Source organism: Phoenix dactylifera, chromosome 17 (genome assembly GCF_051530095.1).
Source record: "Phoenix dactylifera cultivar Ajwa chromosome 17, Ajwa_hap1_PhDact_Kaust_v1.1, whole genome shotgun sequence".
NCBI classification, from domain to species: Eukaryota; Viridiplantae; Streptophyta; class Magnoliopsida; order Arecales; family Arecaceae; genus Phoenix; species Phoenix dactylifera.
The window spans coordinates 12,471,682-12,496,134 of record NC_143206.1 but is presented as its reverse complement, the minus strand read 5'-3'; the positions used below and the strand labels follow the sequence as shown (position 1 = coordinate 12,496,134).

Below are 24,453 nucleotides of genomic sequence, written 5' to 3'. Positions count from 1 at the left end.
ATTTCAAAACTTGCATTTCCACAGAAACACCCTCAACTCTGTCCCCTCCCCTCCCCAAGCTGTAACAATTTCAGGTACCGGGCAGTTTGGTGAGACACCCTTTTGAAAGGAAGTAAACAATACCCAATTACTCATGATTATGATCTACTCTGTATAAAAAATAAAAAAAAAAATCATGCATTTTTTAAAGTATCTTTCCTGTGCATTTGATGATACAAACTGTGTTTGGATTACCACATAGAGACATGTCATGCTAGGCTTCTTACAGGGTTGCTTATAACACATCACACCTGTCCATCCAATTTGCACTAAATCAGAACCTAATTGTGAGCTGCAATAGCTTGAGCCAATTTATGACGAGTTTATTGTAATGTTATGAGAAAACTTGCACACATATACACATCCTATCACACGAAAAGATATAAGTAGACGAGGTCTCTAGAAGTCTTTCCAACTCGCTTCAAGGTGCAGTTAATTTTCTCATGCAGTTCCTTCCAACTCACCTAACAAGTGCTTCATCTTCATGAATCTTGAGTGCTCCTTCATAAAACTTTCCAAATATCTCGATAAATCTAAACCTTTTTAATAAAATCGATTAAAGTCTTTCATCCTCCTCTTAGAAAATTTTAGTCATCAAGTAAAATGCACATTACAAATCCAAACCCTAATCAAACAAACCAAGTAGCAAAGTGGGAGACCATATATAGAAATGCCCCATTTATTTTAATATTCAGGACACCACAACTAATTTGACCAGCGGTCGATGACTTATCCAAAATATTAGGACAATGAAATGCAGACTTCCACACTTCTTTCAAGAGAAATTTGGGCAACCAAACACTACCATAAGTACCAAAAAAATCCTTGATTGCATAATTCTACATGACTAGGTACCCCTTCCAGTGGGGTGGAGAAACACAGATACATGCTATAGATTGCTCAAGAAGGGAGATACTTTTTTGGACTATTTTTAAAGCTGATAAACCACCACTTGCTGGGTAACACCATTAGTGCAGCAACTGTTTCTTCTCAAAGTTCAATAACATTTAGTTGATTGTTGCAGTACAGAAATAGAAACGAGGTAAAAGGGTAAAACATATATTGGAACGCTGATCTTTTTTGTTTTTTCATGCCTAGAACTTCCTCCTGTGATAGTTTTAATTAAAAGAACATATCTTGCTGGAAAAATGCATTACGCCGCTGTACGGTCGCAAGATAGGTGTAACAGGATGGTGATCTTTGTTGCTTGGTGCCAGCATTATCTGCAAACATGAGAACCCTGAATTAGAATAAGGCAATAAACTCCAGGTATAAATGAGATTCAAAAGTAAAAAACAACAGCAAAATCCAGAGGTACATTGACAAGAACATGATTGAGTGCCAACTATTAAACTACATGACAATGTTTTCAACAAATCAGGCACGATCTTGTCAACCGATAGCACTCATCACCTGCCACAAGCCTTTTCCCCCAGGAAGTGAAATAGTGATGAACTAATCTTTATCAACTAATGGCTGACAATTGGTGGTGCCCCTTCCAAGTTTCAGTTGATTATGCCATCAATCTGTCCACAGGATGACACGTAAGAAAACACCAACGAGATGTCTCACCAGTCACTACCCTGCCAATCAGTTGTTAAGCCCACTAGGCCTCTAACATCAAGGTAGTTGGGCACTTTATATTCTGATCAAAGATTCATAAAATTCCTAATATGTCACGGAGAAGTTTTTTTTTTGCTGCGAACAGAAAGCATGTAATGACTGTATAATCTGAAGATGCAATCTGATTTAAATAAGCCCAACCTTCTGGAGTGTATTATAAATGTTTCCCACTGCCCAAACTTTAGCGACGAGTACAAGCACCCTCAGTTAACGAGGCCAAACACATTTATGGGTCTCTTTTGCACAAAGAGCAAGTTTGATGATTTATTTTCAACATGCCAACAATTGTTAGCTCCGCTGGTCAGTACCCCTCTGCCAAGGGCTTGCCCCTGGCAGGCATCCAGGGTTCAAACCCCGGTGATGGCCCATTACCACCATATTTTACTTTCAAAAAATGAAAAAATAGTTTCTATTCAACATGTTTGTATTCGTAGTCGGTAAATAGATTATCATATTAGCATTTGCCCATGTTTGTATTCTTCAAAATGCAATAACTTCAGTTTCGACCTATGAGCATATAACTTGTTGAAAAATTTTCTCTTCAAATATTAGCCATTAAAATAGGAAGATACAAGCAAAAATAAATGTGACTGCATAGAACTTATGTCTAAAAATTAGGTATGACATTTCTATAGTAATTTAAGTCAGTAAACAACATCTGATGAAGGGAAATTTTTATAGGAGTTTGTGAAATACAGATTTAGGAAAAAAAAGTTCACGAACAGTGGAAGCAATTGGTGAAGTTCAATTCTTCAAATGGAATGTCCTAATTCCAATTGGTTTCATCTGTGATTCGCTTGACGTCATTTTCATGAGTAGCTAAGGAATTATAATTTTAGACACTTTCAAGTCTAGAATGAGGAAGTTGTTAAACTGTAAGATTATGTGATAACTAGATTGTGTAAGTGTCTCTATTTTTCAGATGTCTAATTAGCAATTTTTTAGTATCACTAATAGAGGTGTTCAAATACTCAAAAATATCTTCTTCAAGCATATCTAGCAAAGTAATAACTAAATCTTGATCCTAAGAAGTGACAGATGCACTGAAAATAAAAAGGACTTTATTTTGATTGGGGCTATCTTTGCACTTGTCAAAAGAGCAAGAGATGAATTAACAATAAAAAGAACACAATGTTCATATACCAAGTGAGGAGCAACCAGGATCTCCAAAGAGAAGACGATCAACTAGGACAGCAAGCCAAAATAACAATTAAACTGATATCATCACTAGAAAGATAGTAACATTAGGACCTTAATGAAACAATGGTGGACCTTGGTAGGGCAACTTGAAAAGGTTTCTTGCTTGATGTTTGCATCAAAACAACATGGCTTATCAGAAATCTCAAATATCTGGATTCAGAAAATAAGTGGCCACACTAACAAGCTATTTAATGCTACGATTATAAGATTAACATCTTTTTTTTCTGTGAATTGTACCTAAAAGACGAGTGATATGGTTATAATCCCAAATAGATTTTATTTTCTACTTATGAATAATCCTAAGTGGATGCAAATCAGTAAGGGATGGACATTCTATTTAATGGAGAGGCGTTGCGATCTACTAAGACAGACCATTTCCGATTTGAAATTCAAAATTGAAAATTCCTCTCTTTCTCTTATTTCTTTGTTTTTTCCTTGCCATATCCCTCCATTAGTTGTTGTATGCTCGGGTTCAAAACAGACTTGGCGACAAAAGAGCATTAAGCATCCCTCTGATGTAATGTAATCTTGACATTGAAGTGTTGAAAAGCAGTAAAAATTGTACTAGTTCACTTAAGTCAGCAATTTTGGCATTTGGCCTGCTACCAAGAGGACAGGGACCTAATAGCTTAAGCTTCAAAAAGTCCTTGCACACAACTTGCAACAAAATATTAATCCATTTCTCTATATAATGCCACCAGTTGCGAGGCCAATGGATTCATAACTCATGAACTTGCTTCTCCAACTACTATAAACCCCTTGAGCCCATTAGAAAAAAAAAGGTAATTATATTACATGACTATCATTTAATTTTTTTACCCTCCAAAATTTTTGAAGTACCCTTACCAAATTAATTCCACTCATCTTGCACAAAAAAAAGGCATTTTACCTCACTAGGTTATCGTTGAACTACCAGTTCTCTTATCAAGTGATTTCTTTACATGAAACACCTCAAACAAAAATTACTATTGCACGCAAAGGTATAGTATTATTAGCTACCAAAATAATGTTGTTGTGCTACAAGCGCATGTGAATTAAATTAGTAAATTAATGAGCCGAGGCTAGAAGGGCATAATTTGGGAACTAACTATTACACCTATGCAGGAAAAACCTTTAAAGCTTAGTACATCAATATAGTAGGACATAAAATCCATATTTGTGAATTTCATAGCACCTATTTTTCTTAACAACAAAAAATGTACTCTTAGCATTCATGACAGGGTTGACAACCATATTTAAGTTACCATGCTACAATCTGAAGTTAAATGCAGCACTTATTACAAAATGTGTCCAACTCCCTATGCATGATCATTGCACGAGTCAGTCAGAATTCTAAAACCGAATTTGAAACTTTTCAGTTTCATTAGAACTCCTTAAGCAACATGAGACCAACAAATGTTTCTGAAGTTCAGCAAAAATAACCCGAGGCCAAATATAATGTATCTAGGGACAGCTTCCGTTATTTGAAGTCACCTACCCATTTAATGACTTCTCAGAAAATGGGATGCATTTGGGCATACACTCAAGATTGGGAAGATCTTTTTTTCTTTCTGCATGTGTAGCCATGGTGATTTTAAACATATTTTAAAGAGGGAACAGAACAGGGTTTTGTGTAGTAAAGTCGAATGTCTAAACAGTGGATATACGAGATTTAAGCTCAGATCAGTACTATTTAATCTCGAATATCCTCTATAAGGTATCAACTTCCAAAATACAAGAACTTCTAGGAACATCTCTTGATTGCTCTTCTATAGGCTTTTATGATCAACCTCCTTTATGTGAAATCTTGTGGATCTATTGTGGTAATTTTAAATTCAAGTGAAACTTGCAATTTTTCATGGAAAAATATGTTCTTTGTATTTAACTTTTTTCATTTAAAACTCGATATCAGAAGATAGTTCATAACTCTTGCACTCATACTCTCTTCAACAATTACAATTGCACATATTAACCTATCATCAAACTGCTAAATATTTATACACTCCAAATTGAAGTGGATTATGCATTTCTTTTAATTCTTATCTTCATAATTAATAATATTTCCAGCACAAGACAACTAAAACTATAGAAAGAAATATAAGTACTCTCTAAAGCAATATCTAATATTTTCCTCACAAGTTCTATATATTTTTATTTTCCATATTTCTAATAATTTAATCATTTTATATTTCCCATTTTTCATCTAATTTTTTGCCGAAACCCTAAATCTCAAAATGAATGAACAAAACTGCAGATACTCCCAAAGTTGAAACTTGGACCGACAGTCAAGACAAAAACCGAGATTTCAAGCCTTGGATTGTTTAATCTAAAGATATAGCTAATGAAAGAATATCATAATGTTATATGAACAATCCGAATATTTAAAAAATGGACTAGAAAACACCAATCCTATGATTATGCAATCCACAAGAAGATGTTCAAAGTCCAAGGTGTTTGGCAACCAAAATACCTAAGCATACGGACAAGTGAAACAATTAACCACTCACTTTGTTGAGATACAACTAAAGACAACTAAAGTTTATTTCCTATATTCCCATGCCGCAGTGCGGTCTTTTTGTTTTTTTGTGTGTGGGGGGGAGGGGGGGGAGAGGGCGTGGGCGTCAAACATATCTTTAGCATTATGTCTACACATCGTAATTTAATTTAAAGAACTACTCATTCTGAAAAGTTACCATGATGCATATCTCCCATGTTAAAATTGCAAAATTACAGCTCCTTTTGCTTAAAATATCTTCAAGGAGGGCCTAACATTTAGTCTACAAAGCTAGCATGTCCAGAACATCAACTTGACATACTTGGTAATTGATGTTTGTCCAAGCCATAAAATGATGATCATGTATTGCAAGCTGTAGTCAGGGGAAGACCTAGATATCCATCCAACAACCTAACAAATGACTATTTACTACTGTTAATCTTTGGTTCGTACAAATACTAACCAAATCACTCATATTAAGTTGCCCTTTTGATCCCCCACAAAACCCATATCAATCTTTGCATACTATCAGAATTCAACTGTGGCCAAGAATGACAAACAGCATTAAGTATCTAATCAAAATTTCAAGCTGAAAGAATGCCTCGAGATTTTTGATACAACTTAGGAAAGTTGGTGTGCTAAGACAGTAATCATGCGAGACCATTATTTTTTTTTTTCACAAGGAGATTTGCAATCAATATGATAATTCATGGTAATATAAAATATGTTATCTAGATAAGAAGGTGTCAAAGGTTTTTTCTGGGCTGTTGATTAGTTAGGTAATGCCACATATTAATGTGCTTCCCAGTCTCATGTGTAATAGCAGTGGGGAAGCATACCTTAGATGATTGCGTGGACTATAATTTAAAATGTAGACTTGTTTCGAAATAAAACTCATCCATAACCCTCAACTAAACTGACCAAAAAATTAAGATTGTTTTTTCAAAATAGTAGTTTCAGCGTGCAAATTAGACCAAGATACTAAAGGAAGCTACCCTGCCAATCTTAGAACCCCAGCAAGGGCATGATCAAAGCAATGACAAAGGGATGTTATCCTCCTTGTCTCTAAGCAGGGTTATACGTTTTAGGGGAACCATCAACAACAACCGAAAACAAAGAGGAGACTAAACTGTAATCTATCGACCAACTGATCCAGCACTGTCAAAAACCCAAATCTTCATCTTTTTAGCTAAACATGCCTTCCCAATATTATTACTATGCAAAACAGAACCCAAAAGTAGTGATTTTCACCATTTTTAATTTTAGCATAGATGTTCACTGTTCCGTTCCATGGAACTTTTTTAACGCAACGCCTAGAGTCATATGCTTTCTCCTAGACTAAAATGGATTCTAATTTGCAGTTTAGTGAGAGCCAGTAATATTAAAATTCTGCTAAAAAGAATATTCTTTCCAACAAGGCAGGCATGAGAAAGCCAATAGAGAAATCTCCTAATAGAGTGGAGAGTAAGAGGAGATCAAAATATATATCCGTATCCAATCCGACAAGCAAGTAATAGACAGGCATAAAAATCCAACCTTTGGGAACGAACACGAGCTCCATGGATCAATCATAGTTCAGCCTCATTGCGGAGATACTCCCCGGCATCAGCCTGGTGGTTGACAACAATAGCATCCGCGTGTGCCTTGCGGCAGTCCTGCGTGGACCGGGCCGCGACGCCGAACCCGAGCGGGACGTCAGTCATGGAGAAGACGACGACGCCGTCGCCGGACTTGACGTTGTCGGTGATGCGTCCGAGGCCGGACTTAAGCACGGAGTTGCCATAGAGGAAGGACATCTCGGCGGTGGGCTTGAGCCAGACCTTGTGGCGGGCGTGGGCGGCGAGGAGATCGAGGGCTTGGACGGTGAGGCGGAAAGAGCCGTGGTGGGTGAACTTGCCGATGCAGGTGCCGATGCCGGCGAGGCGGGCGCGGGAGACGTTGGTGGAGCGGCGGACGAGGGATTCACTGGCGTAGTACACGCGGTTCTTGTGGAGGCGGAAGCAGTAGCGGCCCGGGGGATCGTCGGGGCCTTCCACGGCGGGGCGCTCCACGATGTGTTTGAGATTGGGACCGGTGAACTTGAAGAGCTTCTCGAACACCGCCGCCGTCTCCTTCTCGTCCAGCGGCCGCATCGCGCTCTCGCAGCAGTCTCGGGTGAGGGTTTAGGGTTTTCCTGGGGCGGCGGAGGAAAATTATGGGGTTTTGCCCTCTCGAGGATTTAGGGTTTCTTTCTGTAGGGTTTTTGGGCGGCGTGGAGGTAGAGGATGGGATTTCGGAGTCTAAGGGCCTAGGCGGGTTGGGTTTGTAGTTGTGCTTAAATTTAGAGCCTGCTATATTCGGATTCGGGTTGCATCTTTTGCGATTGATCCTTATTCGCAGCATCATACTCTGTACATATCTCTAAGCAAATTCAACACATTTATTCTTCTATCTGTATAGATCTTGAAACAGCCATTGTGCGATCCAACCGTGAATTCCTTTCAGCTTTCTTTTGCACGAAAGATACAACACTGCATAAGAAGTTGATGTTCAAAGTCTTCGTCATAATCTACCATCTATTTCTCTTCCCTCTGAATCTTGATGCTAGTAGTCAATTTAAAACTAACCATCCTATTTTATTGCACCGATTGCATCCATAAAAGTAATGGCAACATAAATTTGTGCTCACCATATTGAAATTTGATTTATCTCTATTTATGTATGAAATGTTGCACATGCACGGAGAATGACCTGATGATCATCTTCATTAGCTATAACTTAAGCAAGTTTATAGCTTTTCTTTAAAAGAACATCAAAGCTTTTAAATTTTGTTGTTTACATATCATCTTAAATGTTGAAATTTGTATGAATATTTTATTAAAAGTGATATTTGTATTTATATTTTTATAAAATATTTGTTTTGAAGGTATATTTTATATTTTTTTAAAAATAAAAATTAATTAAAATATTTTTAATTGATAGATATGCAAAAAGAAATATTTGATAAAGATGTATATGTAAATAATATTTTACGATAATATTCATACAATTTCATATGTTTAAAAAAATTAAAAAAATTAATTTTATTTTTTAATAAAACAACATTTTTGTAAAATTTTTTATTCAACACTAGGAGCCCTCCAAGTCCCCACCCGAACTGGCACCGGCACGACGGACACGTTGCAAGTCCGAAGTACACGTGTTCTTATAAAATTGGCCCAGCTCCCACTAACGGACAATTCGGTCAGCGGAAAGCGCGGACCTAAGTCTACATGCACGTGAAAATAATATGCATTCTAACCAAAACAAGGGAAGCTAAGGCCGCGTGCGTAGTTCCCGTGACGACCCGTAACCTTACCGCCACCAGGTAAGCCACTGCTCGCCACGCGGTCATGTAGGTCGGAAAGTCGGTGACGATAACTAGTCCAGTGGACGGGTCACCCCATACTAATTTGCCATCTAGAAACTGTCTTCCCGACACTCCCATATAAATTCTTATGCGTGACGCGAGATAAGGCGAATGAGATTATTTACACGTGTCGATCGTCTGGAACGGACGACAGATGATACAGTGCGCATAGAAACTTATATGCACTCGTCATCTTATCATGACATTTTTATCTTTATATATTCCGGACCGCTTGACCTTGTGAAGAGGCAGTGTTGGTGGGCTGGGAAGTGGGAGAGAAAGGAAGAGATGGGGTTGAAGGTTTACGGGTTGCCGCTGTCTACGAACACGGTGAGGGTGGTGGCGGCGCTGAACGAGAAGGGCTTGGACTACGAGCTCGTCCCCGTCGACCTCCGCACCGGCGCTCACAAACAGCCTTCCTTCCTCGCCCTCAACGTAATCTCTCTCCATCTCTCCAAACTTCTATACAGAAAAAAAAAAAGAAAAATCCAAAAAACTTGCGGGCGTATTTAGTTTTGGTGACGTTTATTTTTATTTCCATTTATGCAGCCATTCGGCCAGATTCCTGTGCTGGAGGACGGAGATATCGTCCTATTTGGTAAAATTTTCACCCTTAAAAATTTGGATTTGTTTCTTAAAATTTAGATATCGTGCAATTGATGCACCTATCCTGGATCTGCGATCTTTTGGGTTTAATCGGACGGCCAGAATCGCGAGCAATAAACCGGTACATCGTGAGCAAGTGCAAGGAGACCGGGCCGGACCTGCTCCGGTCGGGAGCTGGAGCGAAGGAGACGGCGGCGGTGGAGGTGTGGCTGGAGGTGGAGTCGCAGCATTTCGGGCCGCCCATCGCGGATCTGGTGTTCGAGATCTTGATCAAGCCGTTGTTCGGGGGAGCCACCGATCCGGCGACGGTGGAGAAGCACGCGGAGAAGCTGGGCAAGGTGCTGGACGTGTACGAAGCCCACCTCTCCAAGAACAAGTACCTGGCGGGTGGTGAGTTCACCCTGGCGGACCTCAACCACATGCCTTACACCCACTACCTCATGAAGACCCCCAAGGCGGATCTGGTCACCGCCCGCCCCCACGTGCTGGCCTGGTGGCAGGAAATCTCCGCCCGGCCGGCCTGGAAGAAGACCGCCGCCGGCATCCCCCTGTAACGAGATGGATGGCTTTTTGATGCTCTGTTTTGGCTGGTCTAGAATATTTCAGTAGAATAAAATGGTGTGCCTTTGTGTGGCATCCGATGCATTTAAACTTGCTTGAATGAATTGTGAGGTAGGCTTTTTATGGAGCTGTTTATGTTGCATGGTTTGAGCTTGAGATCTGGATGGTCTGTTCTGGTGTTTGGTTTGAAAGAAGTTTTAACTTGGCAAAAGGTATAAATTATAGAACACAAGTTGGTGCAGAAAATTATCATTAACAATTGTTAATTTAAGTGGGCACTCTTAGATTAAATGACTCATGCAAGTGGACGGTGGGTAGGTAGGTATGTGGGCATTTAAACGACATTAAATGCCCGACTAAAGAGAGTTCTTCGGCTGAGGTAAAGTAGTGTTTCTCTCTCTCTCTCTCTCTCTGTTTTTTTCTCTAGAAATTAGAAACCAGGCTTTGATTCCAGGCTGCCTGTCATATGTGGATTTTGAGCTCGAAAAAGCTTTATAAATTTTTTTACACACTGGTCGATACATGCTGGAAAGCATGCATCTTAAAGGCCGCTGTGTGTGGCAGATAGATGTGAAGCGGAAAACCACAGTATCACCGTATTCGGGAACACATCCAAATCTATACCACCCACTCAGGAAACGACCCATAGCAATCGGCCAGGATCTCCATCCACGCTCCAAAACAAACAAAAAGGCAAACAATGCTATATTTTTCAAGAAGCAAATAGTACGATGGACTGAATCATCTCCTCTGCAGCTTATCACTCCGGAGCTTTTATATGGGGCAGCACTGACCCGATCCTGCAGAGCTTCGATCGTGTTTTGTATTCTGATTTCTTGTGGCACAGGCACACTCACATCCATGTATAAGTGAGATACCGGTTTACCAAAAAAAAAAAAAAAAACAAAGCCTTACAGAGGGCATTACCATGACAACTGGTTTCAAACCTCGGGATCAAGCATCCGACTATTCCGACAGCAAAATTCTGATAGACCAGCAGGTTGCATTTGTTATACCAGCATCATGTCTTTCACTGAAAACAAGATACTTCTTCAATCCGCTGTAAAATTATTGGCATCCCCACCTTTGGTTTGTAGCTGACTGATCTATTGAACCAAAGTTAAACACAAAACCAACTAATCAACTCAGGAAGAAAAAGGGGGAAGTTGAGGAAAAGTCAGAATAGTAAAATACCAAGGCACAGGCTGAACAACATGGAACCAGACAATCAGCAAATCATTATACATACAAGGAAAAAAAAAAGGAAAAGGAAAATGGTATAAGCATTGTCTAAACAATTAAATAACAGAAACCTTTAATGAAGCAACTGTACATCAAGTCGATAGAGAGAATTAGGGGGAAAATATAAGACAAGCATTGCATGGCAAGCTATTATATATCTGGAAAATAGGATTTAATCATGTGGTATTCACATGAGCCGTCACTATGATATGAGTAGACAGAAATATTTGCAAGCTGCCAACACTACGACATGTACAGATTATCGCCCTGAAGAAGTTTCTTCATGCCAGACAGATAAAACATGCCTCATGCTAAAAAGTTTCTTCTGGTTTCAGGAAATTGTAGCATTCCATCTGCGTCATCTCTCCACCGTTCACGGGATCAAATTGGCATCGATAGAAACTGCATATTCATGACAACATTAGGTTACGTTTAGAACAAAGACAATGGCTTTAGAACCGAAAAAAAAAAAAAAAAAAGAATACAGCCCACTCCTAGGTTATTATGATGCCCAGAGAACAGAGAAACTAAATGTTTCATAGACCCACTTCACACGCCAGCATGTCAGTGAATACTGATAGTAGAAATATCTCAAGTAAAGAATCATACAATCCAAGAGCAAATAACTTGCATAAACACGATTGTTGCCTTCATGCCAAGATTACTTTTGAGATGCTAAATGAAGCTTGTGTGGTTAATTAGTTTCAGTAATACCCAAATGCTTTCAGTAGCGAACACCACCAACTTTCAAAAATTGAGAATTCTGTACCAAACATTTGGCAAATGTAAACTTTTAGCAGGAGAGATTATTGGAATTGACATTACATACCTTCCATCCATCCCAAGAATCACAATGGTGTTTCTCTGGTGTCCAAATGCAACGTTATATTGCAAACCTTCATGCAAGCGGAACTGAGCCACCGACCATTCTGAGTTGAAATACTTCGGCAGAACACCTAAGATGAAACCAAAAGACAACTTTAAAGTAGAAAGTCTATAAGGTTTCACTTAATTGTATTTCAAAACAAAGGCTAAAAGGTTTGACAGCTTAAGGGTAAAACACTGCAGCAGCTGATTGGGGGCTGCATGCTGTTCTTCACGCTAACAGCCAATATTTCTCATCTAAAAATACCAGCACTAAGGATATCGTATTTCCTTTGGTTACAACACTAAAATCCAAGTATACAGCAAACAGGTATGAACAATTTGCTGCCTGACTGGCTCTAACTCAAAAAAACCAGCCTTTACATGAAAAATCGAATCAGATTTGTACGTCCAAATTTTACATCACAACCTAAAAGAGTACCAGTGGCCTGACTCACTCCAAATAGTTCAAATAGGGTAGAAAAGAACCTGATCGACTAAGATAATTACAGCAGCCTATTCATTAGCCAATTATACCCATCCGAGCCATTTACAAATAAGATCTCATCAAAGACATGGTTGAACTGAATTCAATCCATAATGAATCAATTGCTGCCACAAGCGAAGAACTGCTCAGCAGTGAACCCAACCCTGGTCCAGCACAAGGAACACTCAAAAAAAAAAACCAACATCATTGCCAGTAGGTTGCTAGAAGGGCCGTACGGTACTGACAAGCATAGCAAGATTTCCCAGGACAGAATTTTGTATTTAAGCAGGACAATTGCAAGAAGTTCAGCAAAAAGCGTGGGATATTAAATCATCCAAGAAGATTAAAGGCATTACAACAAAAGGAAATAATTAAAATTCCCAAAAAAAAACTGTAACTGACATAACATATTAAAAATAATTGACAACAATTCCTGAGGCCTATAGATGGATTGGAGCTGATGCAAGTCTGATCCATTAACTAAAATCCCTGATACAATGTAATCTGATAATCTGGAGGATGGAAGCAAGTAGAGTATTTTCCCTCTGTGGGCAGGATTTTTTTTTTTTTTTTGGCGGGGTGGGGATGAGGGGACTCATTACCTAAGGCTGCAAATGAACTGAACTGATCATCAAAACTGATCATGAACAGCTGAGGCTCAGATCAAACTAGTAGGTTTGAGCTCATTCAATAAAGAAGCAAGCCAAGCCCAAGCATAGGCCTCATTTAAAGCTCAAGTCATAATAAGTCAAGCTTGAATAATCTGGGCTTGCAAAAACAAACTTAACAGTAGCTCATTCAAACTTGTCCAACTAGGAAATCAACAATGCTCAAACATTTATGATCAAACATAGCTCCAACTTGGCTCGAGTTTGATTATCACTTTCTTATAACAAACCAAGTCTGACCAGCCCAAAGCTCAAGTTGGCTTGGTGCGAATGAGAGAGTAGGATTGCCTAGAGGATGAAAATGGGAGAAAGGGGCAAGGTGGCATCATGCAGGTGAAATACCCAAACGAAACATGTAGGACTATATTATATACAATAAGATCTATAATTATTATTATGTACAATTTGGATTAGGTCCTTCAGGCAATAAGATTTGAATATTTGTGGATCTCCAGGTCAAAAACATTTATCATATCCGATATATTGTATTGGATCTGGACTAGATTGATGTCAAAGTCCAACCAAATAACCGGCTTACCATCCACAAATCAACAAATTCGCAACTAAACTTATTCACGAAGTCAAGATAAAATCGAGAGTAGAATTTTCCAGTAAAAAATCAAAAAAGGATATTTTCAACAAGTCAGTTGTCTGTTCACTATGACAAAACTAATGTTATAGGTATTCATTGATCTTTACTTTCCCTTCTTAAAGATAAACCAATGACATGATTTTTTTTATTGAAAATAAATAACTAGTCCATCAAGGCAGACAATATACTTTGTTGAGATATGGGCTATATCATCGAGCACAGTGCAATAAAAAGAGAGAGAAAAAAAAAACCTCCACCAGAAAAGTAGAGAATATTTGTAGTTAACACTAAGAAAGATAAGTTGGATGGAAAACCAACCATTATCACGAGATCTCTTATAAGTTTAAGAAATAGGCTCAGATGATTTCCTGTTGCATAAAGAAATATCTCGGTGTAATTACAAATTTTTCAAGTTAAATTAGGTTACCTTTAATGAAAGAGAGGGATGAAGTGATGGCTGGGGGATTTGGCTCTGGTGCGGGGCGTGGCCTATCATTGCCTGTCAATCCCAAATTTACCTTGAGGTTGAATACATGAACTGTTCCTTTGTCGCTAGAGACTGCTAACCACTGCATGTTAGCAGAGAAGGCCAGGCTGTAAATCTCTGCTCTATCAGCACCCCTTCTTAGCTAGAAAGAAAAAGATCACCATAACATCAGAACTAAAATCACTACATAGAAAACAGAGAGACAAGGTATTTTTTTTATATAAAAAAAAAAAGCAGAATCTGGAAATAAATGATAAAAAACATTTAAAAAAAATATGCATGAATTGTAAAAATATGCACAAAGTCTTCAAGGCACGTAAAAGCAAAGATTAATAAAACTCATTGTGTGATTTGCACACAGGCTCACACACACAAAGGAGGGAGAAAACAGCCACTAAGCACTGTATGCAGCATTTCGGTACCGTGGGAAACATCTCTCCTTCAAATTAACAACATTCAGCACATCTACCATGTCTGGACAAAGGCAACAATGGTATAGCTTTGTGGAACATAGACAAAATTGGGGGACATAAGAGCTCCATTTATAGTTCATATTCTATTATAGGTTTTATGTTAAACTTCTTTTAGTATATTTTCTTTGTGGACATTAAAACTGAAGAAAATAAATTTTGAACCTCGAGGTTATGCATGAAGATTTATTTGTATCTGTTATAGTTGAAAGCTAAAACTCTAAAACATATGGGATTTCCTCAAGACTTTCATGTGAGTCAGAGTTTTTATGCAACATTTGTTTTGATTATTGAGATTTAGGGACTTAAAAGTAATTTGAATTTTAAGTTTTATTTGGATATCCTCCAAATACTAGAAAGCCAAATCACAATTTGAAGTTTAAGTTTTATTTGGATAACCTCCATAAAACGGTTTTGTCTTCATTTACTCAAATAACTTCTAAAACTGCAGTGATCTCCTAGAATGTGAAACATTAAAGCTGAGGCCCTTCTAAGGACACAATCCCAACAGGCCATGCTGCCCTTTTATTCCTGCATCCATTACTCTTATTATTCTTCCGTGTTGACGTGAAAACCTTGAATCACATCATTTGACTAAAAAAATAAATCAGCATAATGGCCAATCTGATTTTTCCCTTTTATTTTCTTTGTTCAAGATTCACTCAATAAACTAGATGGAAGCCATATTTAATTATGGCTATGTACATTTTTCTACATGACTAAAAGAGCAGGCTCAAGTCCATCCAGCTGATCGACCTAATTATTGAATTCAAGCACATAGACTCATGTATCATACATGATAAAACAACAAAATAATTAATGTGAGGAAAATTCTGACAGAGAGAGTACTGGTCCTGATCTTGTAAGCAAATAATGTACCTGATCTTGGTCGATTATAATGGTCATCTATGCCAAATAAATCTACTAAGTTGTCATTCTACCAGCAAGAAAAACCTCAATCAATGAAGTTAGTAGGAGAAATGAAGCAGGGGGCCAAAGAACAGCACTCTAAAATATTATTCCATGCAATAAAATATGCAAACATGGCCAGGACACCCCACCTTTATGGGTCTATGTGGTCCTTATATTCAGCCAAACATTGATCAAGTAGGATATTGGCAGACATGGATTTGGGCCAATTGGCTGGGTTTCAAAAGCCTCAGTGCATCACCCTCCCCAACTCACTCTTCAAACCCTAGCATTCCCACAAAGAGAGAGAGAGGCAAGGAGGATTGGCATATCTCATCCAATGACTAGTGGTAGGAAATGGATGACTTACAACGGATGGCAAATGGCATAGCTCCTTTGGCAGCCAACACCAACAAATTAGTTTTTTTTCTTTGCCCCCTTTTCCCTTCTCCTCACCTCTTTCTCTCCTCTATCTACTCTGTCACCCTTCTTCCTCTGCAACCTTTTTGCCTCTTCTTCCCCTAGTTACCTCTCCCCCCCCCCCCCCCCCCCCCGCACCCCTTTTCTCTCTCTCACGTCTTCCATCTCTTTGTCTATTCCCTCATCTCCAGACAGCCCTACCTCCCCCTAACTAAATTTTTATTTAAGTTTCTACTGTTCATTTTCTATTTATTTATGTCCAATTTTTTACTTATTTACATCTCTTTCCATAAGTTATGTTATTTTTTAATTTTCTTGAATATTTTTTATGCCAATTGTATGTTCTCTATTGTACCATAGACATGCACATACCACATCTGCTTTTAGAACTTTAAAAAAAATCAAGAAATATAACCAATTAAAATGCAAATATTTAGTTTTTCAATCCCACTCCTTCAATGCTCTTGCAATACAATTATTGCAAAATAGATCATAGCTCAAAATATCTACAAGATTATTGGTTTTCTTTTCTCTTTTTGAATTTAGAATTGAACACCATCAAAGACACAAAGTAACATTAGAAAAGCCTTTAAATTCATTCGGTAAGACACACATATACATACAAATAAATGTATATATAAATATGTATGTATATAGACAGAGAGAGGGGGGGAGAGAGAGAGAGAGTTGATGGGCAATGTATATCCTTTTACCAAAGAACTTATCTCTTTTCTTAGTACATTCATGGAGGTAGTAGACTTCAGGTACATCATTTTTTAAACTTCAACTTAATATGCAAGCACCAAGGAATCAGCCAAAGTACTCAATACCACTTCCCAATTAGCACCTTAGCAATGATTAATAACAACACTATCTAATATTTACTATCTTGAATCCCATGATACCTCCATTGCATCCTTTGAAGAACTAGCAACAAAGATCAAATCTGAAAGCTTCATGACACCAAGATTAACATTGCTACCCTTTCACTCTTTGTTCTCCTTTCCGCCACAAGGTATTGAAGGCCAGATCGGGAGATTTAGAATTTTCACTTTGTTACAAGGTAAAGTATTTTGCAGTTTTTCCAAAAAAGTTCTTGATATCACTCAGGTTTCTCAATGGCTGATTAAATTGAAACAGGAGGTAGAGGTGGTGATTCAATCCTTTCACTAACATCATACAATATTGCATGCTAAGGCCTACATGGAGATACCTAGTAGGTAGAGGGGCAGTAAAACTTCATATCCTACCTCGCAAGGTCTGCAATCTCGGTACCAGGTATCGTATTGGTACCTTAACGGTTCGTTGTGGTACAGCCGGTACGGTACGGTGTGACACGCATCATGTACTAAAATAGCTTTCTAACCACTTTTTTCAATTTTTATCTCGCTACGCCTCAATATAGGTTAGTACGCTTCGATATGCACCTCGGTACAGAGCGGTACGGAGCTTGTACTGATTCAAAATTGAGTTTCATACCGGTTTTCTCTCGATATGGTACGGTACGCCCCATCACGGATGGTATGAGGCAGTACGGCAGACCTTGCTACCTAATGTTAGACTTTGGGCCTTGGATGTATTAGTCCTTGTGGGTTGTGGCTTGTTTTCTTTTAGGCTCTGGATTTGGGTGCAATAGCTATGAATATCATCTTAATATGGTGCAGGCTCAGCCCCTCCATGTGTCATGTGGCATTTAATTTAGGTCCATGCTTAATCATAACAAACAAAATATAAATTACAAGAGAAAAAGGTCAAGTAAACTCTGTCATGACATTTTAACTGGTCCATAGCTTCTCGCATTCTTTTCCAACATTACCACTAAAAATTTTTGAAAATTTTTAAGTGATCACAAACAAAATCCTAGTTGAGGGCAAAAAGCAAAAAGTGGGTTGTCGAAAGAATCTAGTCAAAATACCTGCCAATTTAGCTTCTTGCAACCATTGTGATGTCCAAAGGATGGTTTGACTGCTTTATAAGAGGCATTAAACACGTGGCAAACAAATAAAAAAGTTTAATATAAACAAGGAAAAGACTTAGAGATAAAGGCAGGTATTTAAGTTAGAATTCACAAAGGAAAAAGTAATGAAAGAAAGTACATTTTGAGGCAGCCGATCATTTAGAGAGTAAAAGCCAATAGTAGCTCAAATTATTTTATCATATTATTGTTGAATTTTGCTTCTCGGCAAGGAATAGTCCAAAAAATGTTGCATCTATGAGTGGAAAGCCCTCCAGCTGTTGCAAATCGGTTGACATTTTTAGGAATTTTTGTTCAAAATCATAATTGCATAGTGCTCATAAAACATAAGGCCAACCATTTATTAGAAAGCAACTAAGAAGGGTTGCAAAATTCAATGGTCTTGGGACCGTTCACTAGCACTCATTTCATGTCATAGAACACAGGTATTAATAAAGCTACTAATTTTCTTTTTTTTTTTAAACAATTCTATTACTAACTTTTTGGAAATATGATACAAAAACAGTGATTCATCTTTTGGTAGAACTTGAGCATAGTTCAACAATACCTAATTTTCCTTATTCAACTAAACACCAATTTTATTTTGTAGAATTAAATACCAAGAATCAATTTCAAAAAGATATCTCATACGTGTTTACTCTGTGTCAACAACCTCCAAGATTCTTTTCATCTACTCATGTAACCTTACTTGTGAACAGACACCACAAAGATTTTTTTCCACTATTATTGTCATCAACAAAAAAAATCACCTTTTATGCTCCAACAACCTTCTTCTTCTCTTTAGTTACAATCCCCCTCTTACACCACTTACCCTATGCCACATGCCAGGGCCCCCAAGGGCGTCCTAGAAAGAAAAGGAAAAAAAGTGGCAATAACTTCACCACATACTCCATTATTGTCAGAATATCATCTTCGAGTCCATCATTAACCCCATTAAACCCCTAATCCACGGCTCCACTCCATTTAGCTCTCAACTGCAAACTTTACTCACATTCCCTATATTGGCTACAGGAGAAAGATCAGGTCCCCAACAAATTCAATAGGATATAGTGGATAAACAGTAAGATAAAAATTTTGAACTCCTTAACAAGCTAAGCAATGTTAGGGCATTGACAATCATTTATCCATTCCTCCAAAACTTCAGAAGTGACGACTGCAAGTGATAAGGAAAAAAATAAAATGAACTGGTTATTTTCTTAACCTTTTTAATTAAGCTCCAAGAAATTTCTAATGCCACTAACACCCCTAGTAAAGTTTCCTCCTTAAAATTCCATTTTATCATGCCTCACCTCCATTTTATCAACGAATTGCCTCCAATTAGAAAGGAAATCTTATTGTTCATAATATACTTGGGGATACTCAAAATACAAGAGAAGCTTGTAAAGTAGTCATGACAAAGTAAAATACAATAAGGAGATAAGAACCATTAAAAGGTATTGTCCACATGAAAGAGATGTAACAACTTTTAGGACTAGAGTTGCTTGAGTTTGAACTCTATTGTTTAAACAGTCGATCGTTAAACAACTTGATTGATTGAATGCTTCATCATTCAAATGCTAGGTGTCAACTAAAAATGTATTCTTGGTTGAGGAGTGTAAACTTTAAAGCTCCAGAACTAATACTGATGGAAGTTTACGACAGGAGAGGGGTTTCTTCAATTCTAAGTTATCAAATTCAAGTGTGGAAAATAAAAAGGAAGCACAGAAAGAATATAGGATTAGATGAGAAACCTATCTTAAGATTAACCTTCATTCTCAAAGCTTCTGACGAACAATTTTAAATTTAAATATCACCTTAATCATCTTAACAAATAACACAGTAAGGAAACAGACATGCATCGAACTAATAAGAGAATCATGAGAACTGAATGGATTCAATGAAAGCAAGGCATGCACCGTACTTCTTGGAGAATGGATCCATCAACGGTGCTAAAAATCCTAATGAGCGTGCCCTTGGTGCTCGCGGTGGCAATCAGCCGCCCGTCCTGCGACAGCGTGAAGCATGCAATTCTCGAATCATGTGCCATGATAAACTTGGTCCTGCGAGCCCCGTAGTGCTCCACCCTGACCTGGCCCTTCTGCCCCCCAGGACAGACCAGGACCAGCGACCCCTGCTGCTGGGACACGGCGCAGAGCCCCTTGGGATTCGGCACCGTCTCAATCTGATGAACAAGCTTGAGGTCGGCAAAATTGTACACGAAAATCTTGTGGTCCAGGACCACGATGATCCGGTCTCGTCGGAGCCGAACGGCCCGGACCTCCGACCGGAACGAGAGCTCCCCGATGCAGCGGCTCTGGTGGTCGTCCCAAATCATGACCTTGTTGGGCGGGTAGTATGGCTGCGGCCCGCCGCCGACGAGGGCCAGGATGTTGCACCGGAACAGCATCTCCACCACCCCGATCCCCCCGCTATCGAAGTCCCGGCGGAAGATCTCCCGGAAGGGGTCGCAATTATAGATGCGGAAGCCCCGGTCGGTCCCGGCGGCAAAGCACCCATGATCCTGGTTAAACGACAGGTGCAGCAGCGATGGCATCAGGGACGGCGACCAGGACGACGACGAGGCGGACAATGACGGCTGAACCGCAGTCAGCGGCGGCGGCGGCGGCGGTGGGATCGAATGGATGCCGAGATCAGGGTTTTCGAGGGAGCCGGAGGCATCCTCGTTGTCCGGCGGATCGGCGGAAGCGGAAGCGGAAGGAGAGGGGGACGGAGAGGAGAATTGAGCTTCGTCGTCGTCATGGGGAGGGAGTAGGAAGGGGGAGGTGAGGTTTGGGTTTGGGTTTGGATCAGAGTTAGGGTTTGTCCAGGAGAGAGGGGGAGGGGAGGAGGAGGAGGAGGAGGGGGGGACGGAGAGGGCGGCCATGGAGGTGAGGAGAGACCGGGAATTATCACGGGGTTGGAGGGGCAAAAGGGACCATCGGGGGATAAAAAGCTCGGCGAAGGCCGGAGTGGGGGGCAGAGAGGGGAAGACGGTGACGAGAAGTATACTCGGAAGGGTTTTGCCGAAGCCCCAGGGCAAGAATTCAGACATCGATTTTATTTTTTTCGGAAGGGGCACCGTATTTTGACATAATTGCTCGAGTGCCCTTGGGGAGGACTGGACGAAGCTAGATATTGACGTTTGGAGGAAAATATTAGACTGGATGGATGTTTTAAGATGACGTTGTGGAGACTTAAAAGGGTACAATTAGTTGGTTTAGGTTTGAAAAAAAAGAATAAAATTGCTATGCACATTCCTGACTTGGGGGGCACACTGTAAATTTTTTTTAAAAAAAAAATTGGTAATCAAATTCATATTCTTTACCTATCTTTCTTTTTTTTTTTGAGATATTAATTGACGCCGGTGGAGGAGTAATTTTTAAAGGTCAACGTAATAGCATGTTCATGCTATAATTATTTAAATTCAGATTTTTAGAAATGCATCACCCAACAATTGAACCTCGAATCTCAGAAGCAAAAGAAATGTTGTGCCTCTTATCTGTTTGTGGTATACTCAACCCCCTCCATCATCAAAAAATCTAATATAAGACTACTATAAAAATAAAATCAAGGTTCTTTTGTTGTTTAAGTATCTTGTCATAGGTTGATACTTCCACTATGATAAATTATAATTATAGTTAATTGTAATTAATTGTTACCAAAATTTGATGCGATTTTTAGATTTATGAATAAAGTACAAAAGATTGGGACATTTGTTTTCATGGCATTTCTCATTCAAAATTTGTGGCCATCACCAAGAGAGAACTTCCAAACGAGAGGTGGGTGGGAGAGTGGTCAGTCTAAAAGTTTTTATGGAGAAAGTTAAAATATTATTTATACCATTGCTATGTACCGCATTGTATCAACTACTCTCAAATATCGTTCTTGTAAAAAAAAAAATACAGAATCCAATATATAGAGCATTCAGCTGCTCAAAGCACTAAACAATGTTTTATCTTCATCATCACACTTTTACATTTTTGTCTATTTATGCTTCTGCCAAGTCTGGTCCTGTTTTTGTTCAACTAATAACAATATTGTCATGAAGGACATCTTTAAAAAATAAAATATCCATAAGTTGTTTAAGGGTGCATTATTTTTTTTCACAAAAAATCATTTTGCTCGCTAAAATCTGGTTGTTTATCAACCTTTCGCCTCATTGGTTTTTTTTTTAATAAAAATCAAAACTTTCCTAAGTAAGTCTTATTTAAATTAAACATGTACCACAAACTTGCTATATAGCAAGCCAATACAATTTGTACCCAACGGTAATAGAGGATAAGGTGTAACTATCCTTAGAGAACCGGTGTAGCCACTAAAATGTTGTGAGACTCATTTTTCATCCTTTATGGCAGCAACAGATAGATGATCCAAAGGCAGCTCTCTTTTTTCGATTCACAGAGTCTTCTCGAATAATTAGTCATGTATGAGGCTACCCAATCCACGACTCATTAACTTCTCTGTAAACGTGCTCGACCTGGAATGCAACATCGTCTCTTACCATGCTCCTGATGTATTGGAGCAAAAGGTGGCGCCCATCCACGCCACGGAAGCCCCCTTAGATTCAACCTATCACTATAGCCGAGTCGCCCTTAAACAAGACTGCTCTGTCCCGCAGAACACATCGTGCATAACTCAAATCAACCCATGCCGCTCTCAACTCCGTTTCCAAAACAGAAGTGTCAAAGATCTAGCTTCCGCCAGCAGCAACCATCTGAAATTCGGACATCTGATGGCAAAGTTTACACCATCTTTTCTGCCTCTGATGGAGGCAGGCACCACAATGAGCTTCCCCGTTCCCACCCTTCTTTTGGATGCATGGAATCCATAAAACCTTATTGTCCTTCAGCCAAAAAAAAAAAAAAAGTCTTGGCTTGACCTCCTCCTCCTGCCCTTCCTCACCACTCTTGAAGCGTCCTTCCTTCCCACCACCTATTTTGCTGCTCTGGGAATCTCCCAACCATACCGAGACCTCCCAAATAAATCCATCGCCACTGAAAACCAAAGATAATACTAATGCGAAAAATATATAAAAAAGGACATCAAATAAACGAAAAATAAAACATTTTTATTACATAATTCTTGAGCGCTATTACAGCAAGAGATCCGATCTCTATGTACAACGCTAAAAGGTCCAGCTTCTGCGCGATCTAAACACACTCATTAATACCTAATAACCAAACTTAGGCACCAAAGAAAGCGAGAAAATTTCCTTAATCAAGGCCTAAAAATCGAATCCGCCGCCAGAATCGAAGCCGGCGTCGTAGCCGGAATCGTAGGCGGACGAATCCGAGATCATATCCCCGATCAGAAGGCCCCCGAGGGCCCCACCGAGCAACCCTGCCCCCAGCCCCATCCCAAACTTATTCTTCTTTGGCGGCTGCACCACCGGCTGCGCCGCACCGTACCCGTACCCCGCCGGTGGGTACCCGTACCCCGCCTGGTACGGCGGCGGCGCGTAGCCGTGCGGCGGCGGCGGCTGGTAACCCGGGTATCCGGCCGGGGGCGGGTATGGCTGCGCCCCGTAGGGTGGGTACGCGGCGGAGCTGGTGCCGGCGGCGGGATACGCCATCACGGGTTCGTCGGCCTTCGGTGCCTTCCCCGGCGGTGGGTAGGCGGAGGCGGGGGGATACGCGGTAACGGGCTGATTGGACCTGGGGACCCCCGCCGGATGCGGGTAGGCCACCGGCGGAGCCGGTGCGGTGGCGGCGATCTTCTCGCCGACCTTGTAGGAGAGGTTGAGGACGCCTTTCGGCTTGCCGGAGGTGCACTTGCGGACCTGGTAGCTGACGAACTTGGGCCCGTTGCCAGCGGCGGCGTCGAGGAGCTCCGACAGGGGGATGCGAACCTCGCCGACGTCGCGGTCGCCGAGGGCGCGCTCGGCGCGGAGGAGGATATGGAGGAGCTGGCGCTCATAGTTGTCGGCAGGGACGTTGAAGCGGACGGTCGAGTTCCAGGCGGGGTTCCTGCCCCCCTCCCGATCGGGAGGCGTCCGCTGGCGCGACCGGGGGTCGCCGGAGAGCGACACCACCGCGTAGACCTCCATCTTGGAGAACAAATTGACCTGCTTGAGGTCCTTGGCCGAGATCAGGTTGACCTCCAGCGTCCTGTACGCCATGATTGAAGACGAGAGCGCTCAAAGAATTCGAGATCGAAGCGGATCAAAGGCTAGGGTTTCAAAGGATTAGAAATCGAAGGCGGTAAGCGAGTGGAACTATATGGGGGATTTGGAACTATATGGGGGATTTGGGGGAAGCGGTATATATACGCGAAATATCGCCGTCACGGTTGCTTCGGCTCCATTTCCGATTCCGAAACGCGGTTCTATTGACGAGTTGGGCCGGGATTCGGAAGTTCGCCGTAGACATCTAGAAAATTCCACGTAGGCACTAAAATATATAGGCGGTTGGCTCGCAAGACGGATGAAAATGATTGCCGACGTTCTGCACCCAGACTCAGAGCATTGGTGG

At 40.2% G+C, this 24,453-nt stretch overlaps 4 protein-coding genes across 5 annotated transcripts; 1 reads left to right on the top strand and 3 right to left on the bottom strand.

Moving 5' to 3' along the window:
* Window positions 1-967: 967 nt before the first annotated feature.
* LOC103707283 (RNA binding protein) lies at window positions 968-7,624 on the bottom strand. The gene is made up of 2 exons (XM_008791709.6): window positions 6,872-7,624; window positions 968-1,262 (listed from the first exon to the last, which is right to left on the bottom strand). Exon 1 carries the CDS (start codon window positions 7,465-7,467, stop codon window positions 6,904-6,906), a length of 564 nt encoding a protein of 187 aa, XP_008789931.1. The 5' UTR covers window positions 7,468-7,624; the 3' UTR covers window positions 968-1,262; window positions 6,872-6,903.
* A 1,349-nt stretch (window positions 7,625-8,973) lies between these two features.
* Window positions 8,974-10,017, top strand: LOC103707284 (glutathione S-transferase 3). Its single transcript, XM_008791710.6, has 3 exons — window positions 8,974-9,158; window positions 9,273-9,321; window positions 9,432-10,017. The coding sequence occupies exons 1-3, from the start codon at window positions 9,012-9,014 to the stop codon at window positions 9,881-9,883; spliced, it is 648 nt and encodes a 215-aa protein (XP_008789932.2). The 5' UTR covers window positions 8,974-9,011; the 3' UTR covers window positions 9,884-10,017.
* A 564-nt stretch (window positions 10,018-10,581) lies between these two features.
* Window positions 10,582-21,087, bottom strand: LOC103707285 (autophagy-related protein 18a). 2 transcript variants are annotated; one of them, XM_039132770.3, is made up of 4 exons: window positions 19,905-21,086; window positions 14,171-14,372; window positions 11,962-12,088; window positions 10,582-10,996 (listed from the first exon to the last, which is right to left on the bottom strand). In XM_039132770.3, exons 1-4 carry the CDS (start codon window positions 21,033-21,035, stop codon window positions 10,921-10,923), a joined length of 1,536 nt encoding a protein of 511 aa, XP_038988698.3. In that variant the 5' UTR covers window positions 21,036-21,086; the 3' UTR covers window positions 10,582-10,920. The 2 variants fall into 2 exon arrangements, with proteins under 2 accessions (XP_038988698.3, XP_008789933.4); XM_008791711.5 differs by lacking the exon at window positions 10,582-10,996 and adding an exon at window positions 11,151-11,534 and having other exon boundaries at window positions 19,905-21,087.
* A 1,943-nt stretch (window positions 21,088-23,030) lies between these two features.
* Window positions 23,031-24,219, bottom strand: LOC103707286 (protein SRC2-like). The gene has a single exon (XM_008791713.6). It carries the CDS (start codon window positions 24,099-24,101, stop codon window positions 23,208-23,210), a length of 894 nt encoding a protein of 297 aa, XP_008789935.2. The 5' UTR covers window positions 24,102-24,219; the 3' UTR covers window positions 23,031-23,207.
* Between the last annotated feature and the right edge of the window lie 234 nt (window positions 24,220-24,453).